Source organism: Leptinotarsa decemlineata, unplaced genomic scaffold, assembly GCF_025532065.1.
Source record: "Leptinotarsa decemlineata unplaced genomic scaffold, Ldec_3_MD MMD2_tig00078346_RagTag_RagTag, whole genome shotgun sequence".
NCBI classification, from domain to species: Eukaryota; Metazoa; Arthropoda; class Insecta; order Coleoptera; family Chrysomelidae; genus Leptinotarsa; species Leptinotarsa decemlineata.
Window position 1 is genome coordinate 4,735,762 of NW_027412724.1, and position 22,762 is coordinate 4,758,523.

General features: G+C 32.6%; 2 protein-coding genes across 4 annotated transcripts in view; one reads left to right on the plus strand and one right to left on the minus strand.

Moving 5' to 3' along the window:
* The window catches only part of LOC111504827 (uncharacterized), a 116,672-nt gene that overhangs the window by 72,946 nt on the left and 20,964 nt on the right, over positions 1–22,762 (minus strand). The gene's annotated exons all lie outside the window — the stretch shown is intronic.
* Positions 19,110–22,762, plus strand: part of LOC111504881 (putative fatty acyl-CoA reductase CG5065) — a 53,700-nt gene continuing 50,047 nt past the window's right edge. Inside the window, exon 1 of one of the 3 annotated variants that reach the window (XM_074185828.1) lies at positions 19,110–19,383. In XM_074185828.1, coding sequence (XP_074041929.1) covers positions 19,171–19,383 — 213 coding nt within the window. In that variant the 5' untranslated portion in view covers positions 19,110–19,170. The remainder of the gene's footprint in view (positions 19,384–22,762) is intronic. The other 2 variants (XM_074185827.1, XM_074185826.1) reach the window with 2 other exon arrangements.

Below are 22,762 nucleotides of genomic sequence, written 5' to 3' on the forward strand. Positions count from 1 at the left end.
CTGTACAAAGAAAAATTTCCAAGTGATTATACAAATGTTACATGTCGAAAAAAAACAACTGTTTTATTAACTCTACAAAACTTTGTTGTGAATCAAATCACTAAGTATAATTCATAATAAAATGCAGAAAATGTGAATTATGAGTAAAAAATATGGCTAAGTGACGGTGGTGGCCATTTCAGAAGGATTGGTGATGTTTTTGCTTCCATTTTTTTTTGTTAAAATAGATTATTAAGATAGTTTATCACCGGAAGAGAAAAATCTGCTCTTGTCATGATGACAGGCTGGGATTGAGTGAACGTATGAATGGGTTAATGCGCCATACTAAACGGACTGGTTTAAGTTTGACGATAGTCGTGTAACGAAGTGTTCTGGCGATGTATTGAATGTATTTGACCCTCTGGAGACACCCGACATTTTGTTCTATGAAAGAGAGGGCATTGGCAGATCAATGTCTTCAGATGATGTGGTGCTGCAGGTTTTCCGGGTTTTCCTGAAAGATTTTTTTGATAGTATGAGATGGCAGCTATACTTGTAATCTTGTATCTTAGTGTTGATGCTGTGTTTGGTATAGTTCTGATTGTAGTTCCGGCGGATGTCAGATGTTCCATGACTGGCGCAACAGGTAACATGACACTTTTGACACAAGTTGTCATGTTGGCATAATACTCCCCCAATTGGTGAATTAACTTGATTTGCTGTTCGATCATGCAAATTTCTGACACAAACTCGAAACAAAAATTTTACACAAGAGTTTATTTCTGAATTAGTTGCTTTCTTTCTTTATGAGTTTGTATATGAAGAAAGCCAAAACATTTCTTTCCCAAAAATTATTCTTCCCTGAAAATATAATCCATCCAGCTCAAACAAGATTTCTATGGCTGGGAAACAATCAAATGAGTGAATGAATATAATTATGTACTGTCATTGATGATATTAGTAGATTCAACTCATTAGTGACATAAAGTCGTAATTCCATCATGTTATTCAGATTGGTGCTGAAGAGGCAATTAGGTAAGGGTATTATTCCGAAACATCCGTGTTCCCTATTGAAGATGACAGTGTTTCATGTGGGTCAAATCTACCTCTTGTATTTACTATTGTGTAGTAATCCTGTGAATGATATCTGATTCAATTCCATAACGTTTTGGAGTACAAACTGAATATAAAAAAGTGTTTTGTGTATAATTCAATGTTTATATGAAAGAAGTTGTTTCTAGAAGGCTTTTTCTCCCCGTTTGTGTCTAAAAGTTACTTCTTTGCATGATCTACACTTTTTGTAAAGAGTGTATTTCCAAATTATTTGTTTTTTTTTTCATTGGGAGTTTCCCACATTGTTGTATAAAGATGAAGAAGTAGAAAGCCAAAACTTTTCTTTCCCAAAAATTATTTTCTCACAAAAATATTCCTCTTCGAACCATTTTGCGAAATCTTCTAAAGAAATAGATAAACCTTCAGAATTCACCTTTAGCTCTTTATTATTTTTGAGAGGTTATCGTAAGATATCAAGGATGTTTCATTGGGAAGGATTCGATCGGGACTGGGTTTGAAATCCTTCTGGTTATTTGTAGGTTGTTTGAAAACTTAGGAATTTTGTCAAAATTTTTGTTGTGGAACATTAGTTGTTGGTTGAATATTTCTAGGATGAGAAAAAAAATTGAATATAATAATTGGAGGTCGATATTGAATGAATGGATGATGATTTTAGAATTGATCATTTCTTGTATTGGCATAAGGTGTTCGAAAACGATGAATAATTCTGAAGATATAAAAGTGAGCCAGTTTTTTTTAATGAAACAGTGTGTATTTGAGGTAAGTTTTGAAATACCGAAATGAATTTGATTCATTTCCATGAAACATTGCCTATATCAAAAATCAACTGTTCATATGGAACGCCGTTTTACTTTTTATTGTCACAAATATTCATTCCTCAATTTATTCACCTAACAATTTATTTGTTTGAATTTAATTAATTCATGCATTTGTTGGACACATTAAAAACAATTGTTCGCAAAATTTGTTCTATTTTAAATGACACTTGATTTAAAATGTTACATGAATAAAATTGTTACTTGAATAAAAAAGAATAATGAAATAACTTGAAGCTTTTATTGAGTCCGAAGAAAAATATTGTTTCAGAGTATTGGAAAATGGAACGCCAATTTACTATATATTATTCTGAAAAATAATCTATATACATATAGTTCAACTCAGCAATGAAGAAACATTTTTATTCAATAGTCAATGGAATGTATTATTCGAGTGAATTCAACAAACGTTTCAATTCCGCATATAATTTTGACCTTTGAATGAAATGTTAGTTATTTATATGACTGTTGAATTATAATGAAACTTTAAATTCACTTTTTAAAAGTAAGTTTGGGAATAACATTTCAATGAATATATTTGAATGACTGTCAAAGTTTTCCCAAGAAACATTGTTGGTAATGAAAATAGACTTTCGTTTGTCTGAAAATATAGCAAATTAACTTTCCATACTAAATATTTTTCTATGAATATTAAAGATTGTTATATGTCAATTTTATTGGAAGTGTTGAATATTTCCAACATTCACTTTAATGCATTTAATTTTAAATTTGGTTACAACTTTTGTGAAAAACATTCTCAAGCAAGTATCATTTTATTTCATCAATCTTTTTAAAAAGCTAATTTCTGACAAAGAATTAATTTTTTTGATGATTTAAAAAGTTTGTTGTATTTGAAAGATACATTTGAAACGATTATTTATAATTTTAATTCGGCACTGGTATCTAGCGGACTTATCAAGAACTTCAAGTGTTACATATGGCAACATGCTAGTTCATTAATAGTACGACAAAACGCCGTTCAACCGTGGCGCCGAATAAAAATTATCAACAATCAATTTAATTCATGTCTCACTGGCGTGGCATGCCGTTTTACTTTCTATTGGTATTTTGTAAAAATAAATTGTTTTGACTGTTGCATTTAGGTGATACCTACATGAATTGAATTGATTGTTGATGATTTTTATTCGTCACTGCGATCGAACGGATTATTACCGTACTATGACCAACGCCATACATATATGCAGTCATGTAGTTCCACAAAAATACGCCCGACGTCAGCGCCGAATAAAAATTATCAACAATCAATTTAATTCATGTATCACTGAAATTCAACAAAAAATAATAATCCAGCTCATTTCAAAGGAATATTAGTATAAAGTAAAACGGCGTGGCACGCCGTTTTACTGTCTATTGGTATTTTGTAAAAATGAATTGCTTTGATTGTTGCTTTTAGGTGATACATGAATTAAATTGATTGTTGATAATTTTTTTTCGGCGCTGCAGTCGGACGGAATATTGTGTTACTATCACTAGACTATCATGTTGCCAGATTTAAAAATTCAGCTTCTGCAAGAATCCGCTTGACGCTAGCGCCGAATTAAAATTATCGTTTTAATTCATGTAACTATAATTATCAACAAACAATTTTATTCATGTTTCACAGAAATTGTAGTAAATTATTCGATAGTTACAAAAAAAGTATATATTATGACAAACATTTACTTTCAAAATTTCAAACAATGAATCTATATTATAACTGTTCGCAACTTTTCATCAAACAAATTAATTCATGTAACATTTTAAATAAAGTGTCATCTAAAATAGAACAAATTTTGCGAACAATCGTTTCAAATGTGTTGAACAAATGCATGAATCAATTAAATTCAAACAAATGAATTGTTAGTTGAATAAATTGAGGAATGAATATTTGTGACAATAAAAGGTAAAACGGTGTTCCATATGTTCACGAGATATTTATTTTTTTTTTAAAGAAAATAAACATGCTCATGTCCACTATAAAACTACGGGCTACAGTAACAAACAGTTATTTCAAAATATGTTCGAAGACATTATAGCACGACTAATTTCATCGGTATCTAGGGCGTTGAATGCTATCAAAATGTTCTTACCATATTCTCCTTACTTGTTGCAGGATCTGCGTATACAGTATTTTCAATATGTCCCCATACATAAAAGTCAATAGGAGACAGATCGGGGGAACGTGCTGGTCAAAGGTACAGTCTAATACGCCTACGGTACCGCAATTATGTGGTAGTGCTCCTTCATCCGCCACATCTTCAATTGATAAATTGAACTGCAACTCTCACAACACTTTGTAGTATTTTACAGTACCCTTCAAAATTCAAAATTTCACAATAGATGTATAAACGCTGAATCCTATTGTGTGTTGTAACACCATAAACGTTAAAACTTTTTTGGAAATATCGGTCACGGGTAAGGTGACCGAGGATTTTCATAAACCCAAAACTGAGTATCATGACGAATAAATAATTCATTTTTGGTAAACTCCATATAATTTTTTCATGAAAATGTTGATCTTCCTGACTTTCTATCGGCAACCATTAACAAAACTCAATTCGACGGTGCAAATTTGTAACTTACTGATGGTGTACCAGATAGTTTTTGAACGTTTCATTTACGCTTTTTCAAAATGTGGTGAGCGGTTTTGGATTTAACTGGTAGGTTTTCCTTACAATATTTCACAGACATTCGTATGAGCAGCAAAATATCCAAGAACATCATTATGCAAACTATTTTTCAACAGCCTTTTTACCGTATTGTGATTCGGTTTGAGTATTTCCAGATATCTTTCGGCGAATAACGATAATTCGATAAAATTCACCGTAGATCAATGTCAAATTCAAAAAAACTCTCGTTTGAATAACCTAAAGGGGACATTTTGCTCACATTTTGTTCCTATTATATTGAATGATAAAGTAATAATGAACGATAGATAAAAAATTTCATCCAATCCCTAGATTCCGATGAAATCAGTCGTGCTGTAAAGAAAAATTTGATGAAGTGAGTTAATAAATGCCTGGAAGGTATAGGAAATGCCTTTGAACATATTTTGAAATAGTTTTTATATTTTGTGAGAAAAAACAATGCAATATTTCTTTAATTTTCGCTCATTTATGAAACACTTGGAATAAATATTTTCCAATTCATTATTTATTCAACTGGAATTACGTCTTCAATAAAAATCATGACGGAAACTGAATAGCGCTGATAAACTTTCTGTAACTATTCGAAATGAAGGTTTCATAGCCCGTAGTTTTATGGTGGAAAAATGGTGGAAAAATGGGTGAAAAAATGAAAAATATCGTGAACGGTTGATTTTTGATATAGGAAATGTCTCATGAGAATGAGTTTCTGAATTTCAGAACTATCTCAAAATACTGGGTGTTACATTTTAAAAAACTTAGTTTTGACTCATTTTTATATCTTCAGAATAAGTCATCCATTCCGATCACCTTGTAGACCTACAAGATGATTTAATGAAATAATTTGATGAATCGATAAGTTGTGACGACATTTCGAATACAACTACCAGTTCAACATATCCTGTTAATTAACCAATCAAACTACTGTCCATGATAATAACTAAACAATTTTTACAAATATTTTTTATTCTAGACTCGTTTCGCTAACTCCGTAGCAGCTACGGTAATAGCGAAACGCATTTGGATAAGAACATGTGAAAATTGTTTGATTATTATCATTAATTTTCATCACGTAACTAGTCAGTCCATTCATAACCAAGCTATTCAATAAATATGAATTTTGATATGAATCTGTGTTTGCCATAAAAATTGGTAATTCAGCTATCACAAGTCCTGAAATATTTTTGGAAAGTGTTGGGCTTTCTACTACTTCATCTTGATACAAAAAAGGGGGATCTACACATCTATGTACAGAGTTACTTCTTTTAAAATTGATTGCTTTCTTTCTTTCTTCGGAAGATTCACAGATTTTTTTGTATCAAGATGGAGTAGTAGAAAGCCAAAACCTTCCTTTCTCACTCCTAAAAATATAACCCTTTCTATTTGATTAAATATCTATCGAGTTCTTTTGGCTCTCTTCGAATTCAAAAACGCAATTGAAATATTCGGATTTAAAAGCATTTGTCATTTCTGAGTTTGAAATATTCAAGTCTGAATTATCGTTATTAGATATAGTTGTTATAGTATTGCTTGCAATTGTTTGGGAATTGAGATTTGTTTGATTTTAAAAGGAGTTTGCATCAATTTGCCGCCTTCTGCAAGATCATATAACCCCGGTATCAATTCTTTGAAGTCGGGCATATTACTCAAATAGATTTTATATGCAGCCGCAGCAGCATTGAACATTCTGTCAAGATAATCAAACCTGCCACTTTATGAACATAGCCCATAGTGCGGATAAAGTTTGGCTAAATAATAAAAAACAAATCCCGTTGTTGAATAATGTGAGCTGTACAAAAACTTCGGATTTGGCATCCCGTTATATCTTTCTAATAAATGTGATAAACGAGTACTGTTCAAGGCTCCTAATGGTTTTGATAGATCACGATAGTTTGTAGAATCATCTAAATTCAATTCTCTGGAAGTATAATTTGATATAATCATTGGAAAATCATGACAATTGGATCACCCAAACTGAAACAAAATAATACATTTAATATATTTACGCACACTTAATGTAATGTGTCACATTACTACGTAACACGTGTTCGCTATTCAATAGCTTCTTCAGGGGCGTATGTCTGTGTATGTGTCTGTGTGGCGTTGTTTGTGTATGTGTCATGACGTGTATATATGTGTGGCCTTCGTGTCTGTGTTTGGGTGTGGCGTTATTATTGTCTGAGATAGGTAAACACAATGCTTCAAGTCGTGCAAAAATATTTTCAAGTCACATAAAATCAGAGTACTCACAATAACACAAAAATTTGGGCAACGGTTCCTTGACCACAGTAATTCTGTATCCACCAAGTGTTTCTTTCTCTTTTCAAAAAAAGTTTCGATACGGAGTTTTCTGCAGGTCTTCGAATGACTTATTTTCCTGAAGTTCTAGGTTTTTCTGCTCCTACTTGTTCTGCTGACAAGGGTCGATCACTATATGATAGTTGAAACGATAATTAGCCTAATTCACATGTACCATTTTCTTCTAAAATATTTATATAATCTCCGGAAATTACGATCAAAGTGTCATTCAATTCGTTTCATCACGTAGAAAGTTTAAGAAAAGTTCGAAAAGGTACAAAAAAAATCACAAAAGTTATAAACAAATTAGTAAAAAAAATGAGGTCATCAAATTTGCTAAAAAAAAGTTCCAACTCTTAGAGCTACAAGTGGTATAGTGAAACTAGAGCCAAAAAACCGGTAGTCCGGCTTTCGCGCGCGGTGCGTCAATCTGACACAGCAACAAAACATTATTCAAACATATTAAATATGAAAATTTAGGAATGAAAAAATTCATGTAGTTTCGGAATACGTCAATCAACAATAATCCGTGGTTGAAAAATTGTTATCCCAGTTTTTCCATTGATTATGCATTTGTTAATTATTAATTTTTTATAAACTGAAAGTTAACATAGAAACCCCTATAATTAACGAATGATTCCGTACAGTCCATCTCGTCTTGTGATTGTAAATCGTTTGCTGGAAAAATCCTCATTTGTTTACTTTGCAGTAATATGTTCAAGAGGTAGTGAAAACTTATGTGAATTTCTGGAACTTCATCTAGCGTTTCCTAATATGACTAATAACCAGTCCGTGCAAAGTTTATTGTTATTAAATCTTCTGAAAATGGAATTTTTAACAGGTGATGGAAGTAGTCATGTATGTTTTTCATTTTAATTCTATTTTTCATATACCTTTCAATACCTTGAAACTTGTCTTTTTCATCAGCTCTTTTGTTTTTAAAATTATAATAACTCTCAAACTATTGCAGATATGACAATAATGCCTCAAGTTTTTTTGTTTGTTATCAATTCATTAAATTCATTGACAATTTCAGAATCAGATTTAAGTTCTAGCTCTATTATTTATTTAATTATTGACTATTGTTTATATTTTTGAACTTATTCAATCATATTATGCATATTTAACAAATGTTTTCAATTATTTTTGACTATTCTTTTGCAATCTTTTGGATCGTTTTGAATCCTAAAATATTAAAACTTTTAGTGAAATTATTGCAGATTACAAAACTTTTATCTTCAATCATTACTACAATGCCACTTCCATTATTTTTGACGGTTATGAAGAAAACTTTCGCAGAATAAAATCGTATGAAAAGTTCGGATGAGTTAAAAAAAATACCAGAAATCACTTTTGAGTTGGATATGAACTTGACGGAAAAAAAATATCTGTTCTTAGCTAATGAAATAAACAAGTCTCGTTTCATAGCTGAATTGAAAAGTGTGGTTATAGTTGATGCTAACTTAATAATTAAATAAAAAAGCAAAAGAAAATGCTTGTACATATGCATACAAAATTCAGATACAAAAAATGTTGTAATTGGGATCGACGTTGACCTTGCCGCTTTAATGCTAGCATTGACACCGGAAAAATCAAATGTTGCAATGTAGAAAACGCGAGCTTCAACTCATTATAATCAACACTTGGAAAATATTATTGTGTTTCCGCATTTTTCTACAGGATGCGATACAATGAGCGCTATGTACGGCAAGGAAAAAAATTGTTGGATACTTATCTGTTTAAAAATCTGTTTTTCCGTTAATTAGCTGTCGCCCTCATATGAACGACAACTCTCAGAAGTTGAGAAACTTGTGCCAGCTAAGGACTAACGAGGTCTTACCTTTAAACGTGTGATTCCTAACACGGATATAATTAATAAAAATGATCAGCTGATGCAAGTCTTCTTTCACTGGAAGAGCTTCATGAAGCAAGAGCCGAATCTATCCCTCTACGAAACCCTTCTTCACTTGGAAGAATCGATCGCAGCATGGAAAATGGTTCCTATGCAGATTATGTGAAACATGTTCTTCCTTACAAATTAGTAGAAAGTTATCCTGAAAATTATGAGAAGAAAATTGGATTAGATAATTTAGGAAACACTTGCTACATGAATAGCATTTTACAAGTGTTGTTTATGACGAAAAATTTCAAGAACGAGGTTTTAATGATGAACGAGAACGAGAATGATTCCTATTTATTCATCAAACTCAAACAACTGTTCATGCAGCTGCAGTTTCGTGGGAATATATCATCTTTCCTTCCAACCGATTTCCTGGAGTCTTTGAAGTTCACTAGATACTCGTTAGCATTGTTCTGAATTCTTGGGGCTGAATACTTTTCGTGGGCAAAACAATAGCAGAATCAATACTTCTGACCGCTCTGGATTGCATGATTCCGTACAGTCTATCTCGTCTTGTGTTTGTAAATCTTTTGCTGGAAAAATCCTCACTTGTTTACTTTGTAGTAAATGTTCAAGAGGTAGCAAAAACGTATGTGAATTTCTGGAACTTCATCTAGCGTTTCCTGATATGACTAATAACCAGCCCGTGCAAAGCTTATTGTTAAATCATCTGAAAATGGAAATTTTAACAGGTGATGATAGTCTGTATTGCCAAACATGCGCCAAACTAATTGACTGTTATAAGGAAACAAATATAGCTGAGGCAGCAGTCAATCTACCTAATAATAGCGCTGATGATCTTTAAACAAGACTCAATCTCTGACGGAAGCACCAGACTTTTTCGAAGGTTCGACATAGATGAACACTTCAATCTAGCAGACCACTATTATAATATTCATGCAGTGATTGTTCACTGTGGTTCTGGCGTTGAATTTGGTCATTATTACGCCTTGGTCAAAGACGAAACGGACTGGTTTAAGTTTGATGGTAGTCGTGTCACGAAGTGTTCTGGCGATGTATTGAATCTATTGGAGCCTCTGGAGACACCGTACATTTTTTTTTAGTAGGGAGAGGACATTGTCAGATTAAGATCTTCAGATGATGTGGTGCTGCAGGTTTTTTCGGGTTTTCCTGCAGCTGAAAAAGCAAATGCGCCACTGAAATCAATGAAGTCGCCCCGGAGCGCCAATTAATTTTTATTTTTGTTTTTATTTTTATCGTTGTTTTATAATTTCACAAATGAATAATAACAACTTAAAAAAAAGTAAAAATAGAACAATTGGACAAAAAATAAAAATTAAAAATAAATCGTCCACAATCGTCTTCAGGTGATGACTCATCACCCGAAGACGTTTGTGGATACTAACAATTCGAAACGTCGTGAAGTATTTCGGCTTGAAATTTCTCAATTTTTGTATTTTTATTTTTTATTTGTATTTTTTATCCAATTGTTCTATTTTCACTTGTATTATATTTCACTGTTATTTCATTTCAGTGTTTTTTTTTGCTTAAAATAATTGTTATTTTCAGCTATTCCTTTTTTAATTCTTTTTTTTTATTAGTTCTTTCAGGGATTTCATATCATTTTATATAATATCAGATATTGTAAGTCCGATCTAATGAAATTCTTCATTAAACATTGTCAATCACCTTCAAACAAACTAAAAATAGTTGTGCATTAAGAAGACTTGAAAATTATTAATTAATTGATAATAAACAAAAATGACTTGAAGCATTAATATCTGCAATAGTTCAAGAATTATTATAATTTTAAAAACAAAAAGCGGATGAAAAAGACAAGTTTCAAGGCATAATAATATTAAAAGCCATATAGAAATTGATAAAAAAATACATGGCTAATTTTATCACATAATTAAGTATTAAAAAAATAAATGAAAAATATCCATTTATTCATAATAAATTGTTTTTCGAATAAACACAAAAGAAACGTAAATTTTTTTTCCAAAACTCAAAGAACTACAGAATTTATGATTTTTAGACAAGAAGTGGTTCCTCAATTTTAATATTTGGTCGCAATAACCGATTGTTAATAAATAAACGGATTTTTTAGTAACAAATACATTTTTTCAAGGAAACGCTTTTCCTCAAAAAATCATTATTTTCATCAATAAGCATATTACATGAAAAATTTTCAGATTAACTCGTTAACACTGTATTTGTTTATCACAATTTTTTAACAATATCAATGTAGAATAAAAAAAAGTAGCTTTCAACCGTTAGACAACGAAACAATCAAGATTCAGTAAAAAAAATTATATTCACTTCATTCAATTTTTAAATTTCAATTGGTAATGATAAAGTGGAAAATCGAAATTTTGTGATTTTCTTAAATGGCGATCTATTCATTAGCCTATTGAAAATAACTTCACAAACTGAAAAAATGTCTAGGGTTTTAGTTTGTTAATTATCAGGTTTTTTATGTTAACTTTCAGTCTATAAAAAATTATTATTCATAACAAATTTCTAGGGTTTTGGTTTGTTGATTATCATCAGGGTTTTTATGTTAACTTCCAGTTTATAAAAAATTATTAATTAACAAATGCATAATTAATGGAAAAATTGGGATACAGATTTTTCAACCACGGGTTATTGTTCATTGATGTATTTCAAAACTACTTGAAATTTTTCATTGTTCAATTTCCATATTTAATATGTTTGAATAATTTTTTTGTTGCTGTCAGATTGACGCACCGCGCGCGAAAGCCAGAGTACCCGTTTTTGGCTAGTCTCAGGGCTGTGTAAAAATTATGAATAATAGAGGTACAGCTCCGGGAGTGGAAACTTTTCTTAGCATGTTTGATGATCTTATTGGATATTTTTCGAGAAATTCAAAAAAAACCAAACCTCATTTGTTTATAACTTTTGTGATTTTTTCAGCGCCTTTTCGAATTATTCCTTCGTCACTTTCTAGATGACAATACCATTCAATTCGTATTGTCATCACACCTTTATCATAATTTCCGGAGACTATATAAAAGTTTTCATATATCCAAGAGAAATTTGTACATGTGAACTAGACTAAATCATTCAACCCTACTGTCGATGGTGTCAACTAGCTATCGACAGCACTGAACTTGCTTTTCATGAAGTACTTTTATTATTTGAAAAAATATCTTAAATTATAGGGGTAAAATTATACGTGTTGTTACTTCAAAGCATGTAGTCTGATTTACTGGAGATGCAAATATTTGAAAATGTCTGCTCCTGTAAAATACTCTCCATTGTCCATCAATATCAATAGTTTCCGAAGTAAGTTTTATAAAAGGTACATGCAGGAACGTGCAATATTATGGAACAAAACCTATTTGTTCTCCATTGATATCAAATTCGTAAAAGTTGTCTTGTACTGAATTACTTTTTCAAATGTTCAATTGGCGAAATTGACTTACCGAGTCTAATAGATACTTTGAATATTAATTGGTCTCTGCTTTTCTGAGATATCTCTGACTGAAATTGATGGAAAAAATACATCTATCCTATTTTCATGATATTTGAAATGGAGGAGGTAGAGCAACAAATGAAACCCGGCAATTTTAGTTTCTTGCAAATGTCTCAAAACGGTCATTTCAAGTCACGATTAAAAAAAAATGGATCCCTGGCAGTAAACAACTCTTGTTCAATTTGACCAAACTTTTTCCGGAAGATCAATAGCAAGATCAGCTAAAAAATTTTTAAATATAATAAAATGATACAAAGAGTAACAATGATGCTTTGACAAAATGGTTAAGGCTTTTGCGACCGAGGTTTACGGAAAGAATTCTGAAAAAACACTGAATGATGCTTTATTCAAAAATAATAAGTATGAATATTGACTGGAATTGGAAAAATAAAAAATAGCATACGCCCAGAAGAGGTGAGACCTCGTGCACGAATGAATTTTGAATGCAAAATTATAAGTACACATGAACAATGGTGAAACTATTTTACCTATTAATCAATAAAAAAAATTATTCATAACACCATACCCACAAAGGAAGTGAAGGTCGTATATTTTATGTTTTATTTAATGCTCATGATTATAATCATTGTTGAATGCACATAATGCCGTCATCAACGATTGGTCAGAAACATTGCAACACTACAGAGTGTACCACAATGATGCACAGTACTTTCCGTGTATATGACATATTATCATACGCTCCATATACGAGTACATTGGAACAAATTCATGAAGTAAAAATATAAGTAATGATAATAATGAGTTAATTCTCAAATTGACCATATGTATGTCAGATTACCTGCTTAATAAATTATATAAATAACTAGGTGTTTTAGTTTGAAGAAAATTAAACAAAAAATATCTATCAAATATTAGACTCTGTACCTCACATTCAGCTCTTTCATTTTCAACAAAAATGGTGTGATATGTTCACCATATGGTACACAGCATACGAATCGCATGCAAGCATTTTATATACGTTGTAACTTCTGCTTGTTATGTTGCGGCAAAAATTGTAATACACTGAACAACAATACTCGACATGGGGGTAAAAAGAGTTTTAACTAACCTGAGTTTCATTTCTTCTGATAACTGATGCTTGAATTCATATAGCGATTTGAGTTTGAAGAATTATATTTTGAAAATGTTTGTCACATCTATAGTTACGCCAATATTTTTAGCACCATCTACCCAGTCAATGTGTGCGTTATCAAGAGTGAGCCTAAAGTTACACTGACTTTCTACAATTTGCCTTTGAGACCCTATGCATAAGGCGAAGTTTTATTTGGATTGATTTTCAGTCCATGATTCTCCGAGTATAGGAATGTTTTGTGCAAATCTGTGTTTATATTGGCCTCGCAACTTTCTGCACATATAAATTATGAATAGCATATGTATTTATTTCCATGTGATGCACTGTTGGAACCTTTGGTGAAGTGATGACTATTACTGGAGAAATATGGAGAAATTGTACGGGGTGAATATTACTGATGAACTCAGGGTTATTTTCGTCTTAAAAGCCTTTTAAAGAATCTCTATTTTTTATACACAGGCTTTATACTAAGGCTTTCTTAGTCTTGTAATTTTTCATGAATAGCATGAATATTCAAGCAAAAAAGTTCAGGGATCTCAAAGTCTCTATATCACGGAGTCAGGGATTCATTTCATATTCGTTTCCTATTGCCTATGAGGAAGTTCCATTCGAACAAAAATCGATTACATAAGTTTCACAAACAACTGAAAATATGGCTAATTAGTATGCCAATAGGTAAGATAAATTTCCTTTAAGAGGAATTGTAAAGGAAGAAATACTGCCTTTCAATTGGAAATAAATGAATATTGAATAATGCTGTAGTTTAATCCCAACAGTAAACTGTTATTTTTAACACCTCGACACGTGTTTCAAACACCAAGTGATCATCTTCAAGACGAAGATTAAACTAAGTTACATACAGTATTATCCTTATTTATAACCTAGATACCTCTGCTAGGTACCTGAGTCTCAATTGTCTTGAATTAATTTTACATGTTGCCTTATCTACTCTCAAATCTAGTCTCAAATTAATTTTACAATATTGCCTCATCTAACTACCCGACTGTTAGATCTGATAATAAAATATTATTTCATAGGCATCTAGATGCCTGTTATTGTTAACTTGTCTAATATAACCAATCTTAATGAACTAAAGTCTATGGAATTGGTTTTGTTGCAAAATATGATGGCGACTGCTGATTATTCTGATATTCCATATTGTAAGAATGCTAAGTGTTTCCTTATATCTTTTATTTTAAAGATCTTTTAGTCTGTCCACAATATTTTGCATCGCAATTTCGTAAATTCCAGACTTTTCCAAATTCTCGATTTCAATGGTCATTTTTCTGATTGATCCCAAAGTTTACATAAAATAAATATAGTTCAAAAATACCTACTAAAAAACACGCTTTTATAGCATACGAAACTGAAAAATGAAAAATAAATATAGTTTAAAAAACTAAAAAACACGCTTTTGAAGAACATCGAACTGAAAAGTAAAAAATATTTTGTTAAAAAATCGTGGGCGCTTTGTGCCATATTTTTTGTATATCAAGCGCCAGTCGCTTTTTTCACAATAATACTAGTATTTTTCGTTCTTACTGTTTTAAGCTTATTTAAAAAAAAATAGTTTTAACTTTCTAGTTCGATGTTCTCTAAAAATCGTGTTTTTTAGTTTTTTAAACTATATTTATTCTCTAGTAATTCCGTGAGGTATTGTAAGGTCTGCGTAATTGGGACGCTAGGAAATAAAGAAGTGACACTCAAAATCTTATCTTTTTACAGAACGATGTTTTTGTATGTTATATGAACTCTAAAAAATTTTTGATACCAAAACTCGTTCTCAAACGGTAGGAGATCCAATAGCTGACACGATGGGGCGCATTAATATTCCCGGTTTGTGGATTTTTGGAAGGCAACAACGGAGTTGTGACACCGTTGGGTTGGAAACTTTTAAGTTCCAAGTTTCCAACTTGGAAATTTGAAAGCTTGCCTATTGCGGAACCATGTTTCAGTGTCAAAAACTCCTTAGAGTTCATACAACATGCAAAAACATCGTTCTGCAAGAAGGTGGGATTTTGGTTTTCTTCGATGTCAGTTCTTCATTTCCTAGCGTCCGAATTTCACAAACCTTACAATACGGGAAATACTAGAGAAAAATAATTTCAACAATAACGAAATTGATCAATTCGTTTCTCTCACTGATTTGTGTATGAAACAAAACCGTTTCCAGGTAGAAGGTTGCTTTCATGAACAACAGGAGGGAACGACTATGGGTAACCCCTTGTCCCCCTTCCTGGCAAACCTGTTCATGGAAAAATTCGAAATGGAAGCCAAAGAAAAATCAGAGTATTTTCCTAGGATATGGTTGAGGTTTGTGGATGATGTTTTTGCGATATTTTATAACAAAAAATCGAATATTGAGGACTTTGTTTACTTTTCAAATAACAGATTTCCATCAATAAAATTCACGTATAAGTTAGAAAATAACGGACAACTTCCCATTTCTTGACGTTTTGGTAACGAGGAGCCAATGGGAAAAGCTGGAATACGATGTATTCAGGAAGGAAACAAGCACTTACAGGTATACACCTGACAGTTCATATCACTACGGACAGCACAAACGTGCTGGGTTGAATTTTCTAATACATCGTCTTTTGACATTTCCTCTTACACATGAGAGGGTCACGAAAGCAAAACGGACAATACAGTAACGATTTCTCGGGGTTATTGATGTTATTATGAGGAAGAAAATGTTCAGGTCAGGAATGATCGAAATCTCGACTATTAGAAAAGACGAAAACCAAAGCAAATATATCTCAGTTCCATACCACCAATATACGAAGAACTTTGGAAAGATTTTCAAGGAAATAGGTATGGAGGTGGAATTTAAAACAAGTCATACACTACAGTCTTCTAGGAAATCCAAAAGACAAGATTCAAATCCAAAAGTCGAGAATTCGGAGAAGTCTGGAATTTACGAAATTAAATGTAAGGACTGCGATGCAAAATATTATGGACAGACAGAAAGATATGTTTAAAAAAGATATAAGGAATAGTTAGCACACCAAAAATGTGGAAGATCAGAAAAATCAGCAGTCGCCGATCATATTTTGCAACAAAATCATTCCATAGACGTTAGTTCATCAAGATTATATAGACAAGTTAACAACAGCATGCATCTAGATGTCTATGGGAGTGTAGAAATAAGTAAACATAATGAAATTATGAATAACGACAGTGGTCCAATACCTAACAGTATACTATATAGCTTGCTGAAATAATATTTTATTATCAGATCTAACAGTCGGGTAGTTAGATAAGGCAATATGGTAAAATTAATTTGAGAGTAGTGGATAAGGCAACATGTACCTAGCAAAGGTATCTAGGGTATAAATGAGAACAATATTGTATGTTACTTAGTTTAATCTTCCTTTTGAAGATAATCACTTGGTGATTGGAACACGTGTCGAAGTGTTAAAAATAACGGTTTGGTGTTGGGATTGAACTACGGTAATATTCAATATTCATTTATTTCAATTGAAGGGGTTATATTTTTAGGTGTGATTAATTTTTGGGAAAGAAAGTTTTTGGCTTTCTACTACTTCATCTTGATACAAAAAAGGATGAGGGAATCTTCCAAAGAAAGGAAGAAAGTAATCAGTTTGAAAATAAGTAACTCTATACATGGATGTGTAAATTATGCAAAGAAGTAACTTTCAGACACAAACTGAAAGAAAGTTCTCCTGAAACAGCTACTTTCATATAAACATTGAATTACACGAAAGAAAAAATTCTTTTGAAACAAATACTTCTACATGCACACTGAATTATACAGAAGATACTTTTCTCTACTCAGTTCGTATTTCAAACATTCGTTGTGGAATAAAAATCAAATATCATTCACATTATTTATTTCCAATTGAAGGGCAGAATTTCTTCCCTCACCATTCCTCTTTTTTCCAACAGGGAATTTATCTTACCTATTGGTGTACTAATTAGCCATATTTTCAATTGTTTGTAAAACTTGTAATTGACTTTAGTTCGAATGGAACTTCCTCATAGGCAATTGGACACAAATATGAAATGAATCCCTAACTTCGTGATATAGATGCTTTGAGTTCCTTGAACTTTTTTGCTTGAATCTGGTATTGTGCAGATGCTCCGCAAGCGATATTTTTTCATGCTGTTTATGAAAAATTACAAGACTGACAGAATATAGATACCTATGCGTTTTAAAGACGTTAATAACCCTGAGTTTATCAGTAATATGTCCCTCATACAATTTCTCCATACTTGATATGGAACTGTACTAGATTTCAATGTTCGTGACTATACTATATCAAAAATGTTTTTGAAAACTCAAATTTATTTTTTTCGCCTTATATTCGGCGGGCTTCCATCTTAGAGTTTCATCAACAATTGTTCTAAGAGATATGTTTTTTCACATTTGAAATAATTGCTTCATTATCGTTATCGATTACCATAGAAGTATAATTTGGCAAATTGTTACTGCTTCTATTGGAGAGATAATTTCAAAATATCTCAACGATGTTTATCTGAAGCCTATATTTTCTATTACTTTTATCAATTTCGCATGTCAAACCATATCGAAAGCTAGATCAACAAAGACATACAGACTTGATTTATCGTTATCCATCGAATCGTAATTTTTTCTCATTAAGTGAAACATTACATCTTCTGATGAACTGGCCTCTCGAAAGCCATATCGATAATAATTCGAGAAAATTTTGTATAGTTTCAAATATTTGTCGCTTCTTGCTATTACGGATTTGCATTTCCGGATTTGATCGGTTTGATTGATGAAGATTTTAAGGCAACTAGAAAAATAATCGAGATCATGGGTTTGTTTATAATATGAGTGATGGTTTCAGAAAGATAGTTAACGAATTGTATCAGCGTTTCTAATCTAATATTGTCAAGGCTTGGTGATTTACTTGTTAGTTAGTTAGTCTTGTTTCTTCAAATCTTTTTTTGTTGAAGATTGACCAGGCCAAATTTCCTCTGATGCTTCTTGTATTTGGTTTGTTTGTTTTGATACATTTTATTATATTAAGGTATATGCGTTTGGCAGATTTTGTTTGAGTAACCCTTCAGTTTATTGATTTTAGTGTTGGTCCGTTGGATCATCTCATTTAGTTTATTGCGGTATCCCTCAAATTGGCTTTTTAAATTGCCATTGTTTGGGTTATCACGCAATTTTTCATGTAATTTATTCAACCGTTAGTTAATCAGGTTATAAAATGTGTGAAACAAAAAAAACTCCACAAAGAAATTCATCACAAAAAATATCACTGAAACTGATAAAATGAATATAGATCTAAATGAAAGTATTTTCCTTGCTGATGAATTCATACTTGTAGAACTTCTGCAGAATCCATATTCATTTCATAATTGATTCGGAGATTTTCTAGAAAAGTTAGTTTTTCGAAGAATATTCCGTTTTTAGACATTTTGTCAATTGTGAATATCATCATTCCTTGGAATATTTGTTTGTCTTGGGGGCAATATCCCACTGGGTGCGCTAATGTTAAGACGATATTTCGATATGCTACATATTGCGAAAATGATATATTGTTTATAACAAAATCAATAGAATAAAAACATTTCACTGACGTTGTCCAAACAGAAAACTTGACTGTTTCGTGGACTTTTCTCGCATTATATTGCGTGACTATACAATTCAATTTCTGTGGTATCTAAATATCTACCTAATAGAAAGTTCAAAAAAAGAAATGAAAAACTGTTTTTATAAACTTTCTAGATTGAAATACATAGGCCCCGTAGTTCCTTACATTCAATATTGTACTGTCATAGTTTACATCATTGAAATTATAATAAATGAATGTCAATCAGAATATCGAAGTGAACTCAAATAAGATTGTTATTGTGCATTCCGTTTCATTCCATTCAGTTCTAGGGCGAGAAACGTAACACTTCTTAAAATGCCTCATCCTCAGTTGAATCGGAATATACCAATTCCTCAATATTTCAGCGGAAAAAGTATTTTCATCACCGGTGGTAGTGGTTTCTTAGGTAGAGTGCTCATTGAAAAATTGCTGAGGTCTTGTCCGGATTTGAAAAATATTTACATGGTACTCAGACCAAAAAGAAATAGGAGTATAGAAGAAAGGATTAGAGATTTGACTAATGTTCCAGTGAGTATTATCCATATTTTCAACTATTTTAAAATTCATCATATCTCCATCACATTTTTTTTAGGAGATCCATTTTCAGAAAATTTTTTGATCCCCTTTTTTGTGGAAAATGGTAAATTTGGATTTGTTATTGCACATATCCAAATATTATTCCTGTCTGTTCACTGCATTCAATTTGTTTCAATATTTGTCGCTTCTGTACCAGTTATAAACGCTTTTTCTACAATGATGAAGCAACGCTTTGGTTGCTTTATGCAACCCTTTCTGAAATTTAAAATCTACAGACCCTATGTGTCCATACCTAGGTTGGGTTAGGTCCAAACCCGCAAAGGTATATTGTGGCTCACACCTATTCACACTCGACCAAATGAACCCAGCTTCTTAACGAAGCTTATTACTTTGTATGGTGAGTGATCTTTCAGTTCAGATGGTGAGAGTATGGCTCTGCCGAACTCTAAAAACTTGATTCGGTCCCCAGCGGGGCAGGCACAAAGTATGTGCTCTGCTGTTTCATCATTTTCCAAACAGAGGCGGCGCACACTGTCTTCGGACAGTCCGAGTCTCTTCATTTGATGATTCAAATGACAATGACCTGTAAGAAGGCCTCTTAGACATCGTAGTAAATCCCTACTGTAGTCCAACAACTGTTTGGTATCAAGCTTCGAAGGGTGAATAAACGCCTTGGAGTGAAGATTCTGTCTGGGGTCCATACATTTTCTTGCCAACCAGTTGTTCATTTTTTGTTTGCCAACGCCTGAAGCGATACCATAACAGGTTCTGGTCCAATGAAGCTACTTGCAGCACCCTCCTTTGCAAGTGAGTCAGCAGCCTCATTGCCTTCCAGGCCAGTATGGCCAGGAATCCAGACCAGAGACAGTATGTTAAGTCTTCCTATCGAGGAGAGTAGTTTTTGGCAATTTGCTACCAATTTAGACGTTGCTCGGTAGGAGCCAAGAGCTTCCAACGCCGCTTGACTGTCCGAGAATATTTTTATTGATTTGTGTATGAGGTTGGATTCTTCCAATATCTCCGCACACAATTCAATAGCATAAATTTCCGCTTGAAATACAGTCGCATAGGTTCCTAGACAGGTTGATATCTCTGTCCTGGGTCTGCGACTGAAAACACCTGCACCAGAACCGAAAGGTGTTTTTGATACATCTGTGAACTAACAACTATCTGCTCTTAATATTTCTTTCTCCCGGAGGATTCAGTCTTCTTTACTCGGAAATAATACTTTATAAGGCAGTTCGTAATTGACAGTTGAAGGCATAAGGTCAGAGGTCATTTCCAGAATGCTGTGACTTCCAGTGTCAACCGACAGTCTGTTGCACTCTGCATTGAATTGATTCGTTCAATTGGCAATGTGCACAAGTCTATATGCAGTCCATCTAGCTTCTCTGTTCAGAAAAATGTGGAGAAGAGGTAGATCTAGAAGGATCTCTATGGCCGTTAACGGTGTGGTAGACCATACCTAGGACAGTTGTATTTGGTCACATTTTTTGTTGTTCTCTTTTTTTCAACTAGTTCCCTTGCAGTGAAAGACAGGGGAAGAATATCATCGGCGGTTGATGTCGAAGCTTTTCTTTGCAACGGATCGCATTGGGTAGCTTCGTTTATCTTTGATATTCGAGGATTGAGTTGGATGTCAATCCTATAGATGCATCTTAATGGGGAGAGTGGTATTGTCCTTCCTCAGACTTGTTTTTAAGGAGGGTTGAGTCCAGTAATGCATTTGTGGTTCGGCCTAGCACCACTTATGAGACCTATGCCGGGGTAAGATAGCGCTGTCTGCTTTTGGATTATAAATACGTTGTGTTTGAGCTCTGCTTTTCAAGAAATTGGCTCTAATCTCTTTTCCTATTGAATCTGTTTTCTGCAGAACTCATATCCCATTTTTTCATACCACCCGTTACAACAATGGACTTGTTTCATGCTATTGAAAATAATACTGGTTTGCTTATAGACTGATCGAGTTAGGGGTATATTACACTTATCGAGCTTAATCGGTTCCAATACTTCTTTATATTTGCAGAAAAAAGAAAAATTCGAGAAGCAAGAGTTTGAATTGGCCGCGTGGCTGTTGACCAATAAAATTGATCGTTTCTACAGCGGTGTTGCCAAGTGCCAATTATTTTAACAAAAATACAAAGTTATGAAACATCAGAAACAGTGCATTTTGTCTCATACATTCAAGAGAGATAGTTGACTGGATTGCGATATTGCTAATATATAATAAATAACGCTGAATATCATATATTTGAAGGGTGGTATGAATGCATAATTGATTTATTTTATTAAGGTTCATGAGCCTTCGAGAACCATTTAAAAATATAGCTCGTTAAATTCTATTTAGAACCATGGTTTTCGAGTACATTTTATTTCATATGGAGAATTATCTCATGAATTTAAACGTTAACGGATTCATATACACTTCTATTATTAAAATGTCTGTGATATCAACATGAAAATGTCTATTGCTGGAGATATTTAAAAAATTACGTTTTTATTGCGTTTTGTGTTATTTGGATCCTATGTATAATTAATCATCCCTTTCAATGCATTTCTTACACTTTCTTCTTAGATTTAGTTGTCGGAAGTGAGTGTGATTTTACTTTGAATAACGAATAAATCAGAAACTGTTCATACGCTCCGTGAGTTTTACAATTGGGCAATGTTCATTATTTGTATTGTTCCTATTAGTCAATCGAACAAGAAGCGGTACTAGTCCCGTGACGTCACGGGCCTAGAAAATCCTATTTTTAATAATTAATTACGGGAAAACAACGCTATTTAGAGAGCAATTTGAAATTACTACCAAATGAACTGTAAACGAAAAATCATGAAACAAACCCATTGTGTTGAAAGCTCATCATATGGACATAATTTTCTTTGCACATAAATTGCTTTTGCCTCCAGTGATACAGTGCGTCATTTTTCCTTATAATAAACCGAGTAGACAAAGTTCTGTGAGTAGCCATGTAGTCATTTTGCACCGATCCCTGTTGACGCAATTATTCAGTTATATCTTCAGATAGTCCTTCAATAAAAAAATGTCAGTGTGTATTATAATGTTTGTACCTTACAGCTGGCTCATGGCTATACAGGCCGTTTCTTTCATCATGTGGTAACATTGCTATATTCTAAACCGCAACAGATACGAAAACGATTAAATGGGAAAAAGGTTACTGTCATCGGGAGCAATTCAATGGTCGAAGTGAATTCAAGCGGACTCTCGCCCTTCTCGAGTTATAAGGGGAAAAATGCTGTTTTTCGTTTTTTTCGAATTGAATTGTTATTTCGGAAAATATCAAAAAATGGAAAACAAAAATGTTATTGTATTCGAAGTGTACTATGACGATGTAATAATAAATATTCT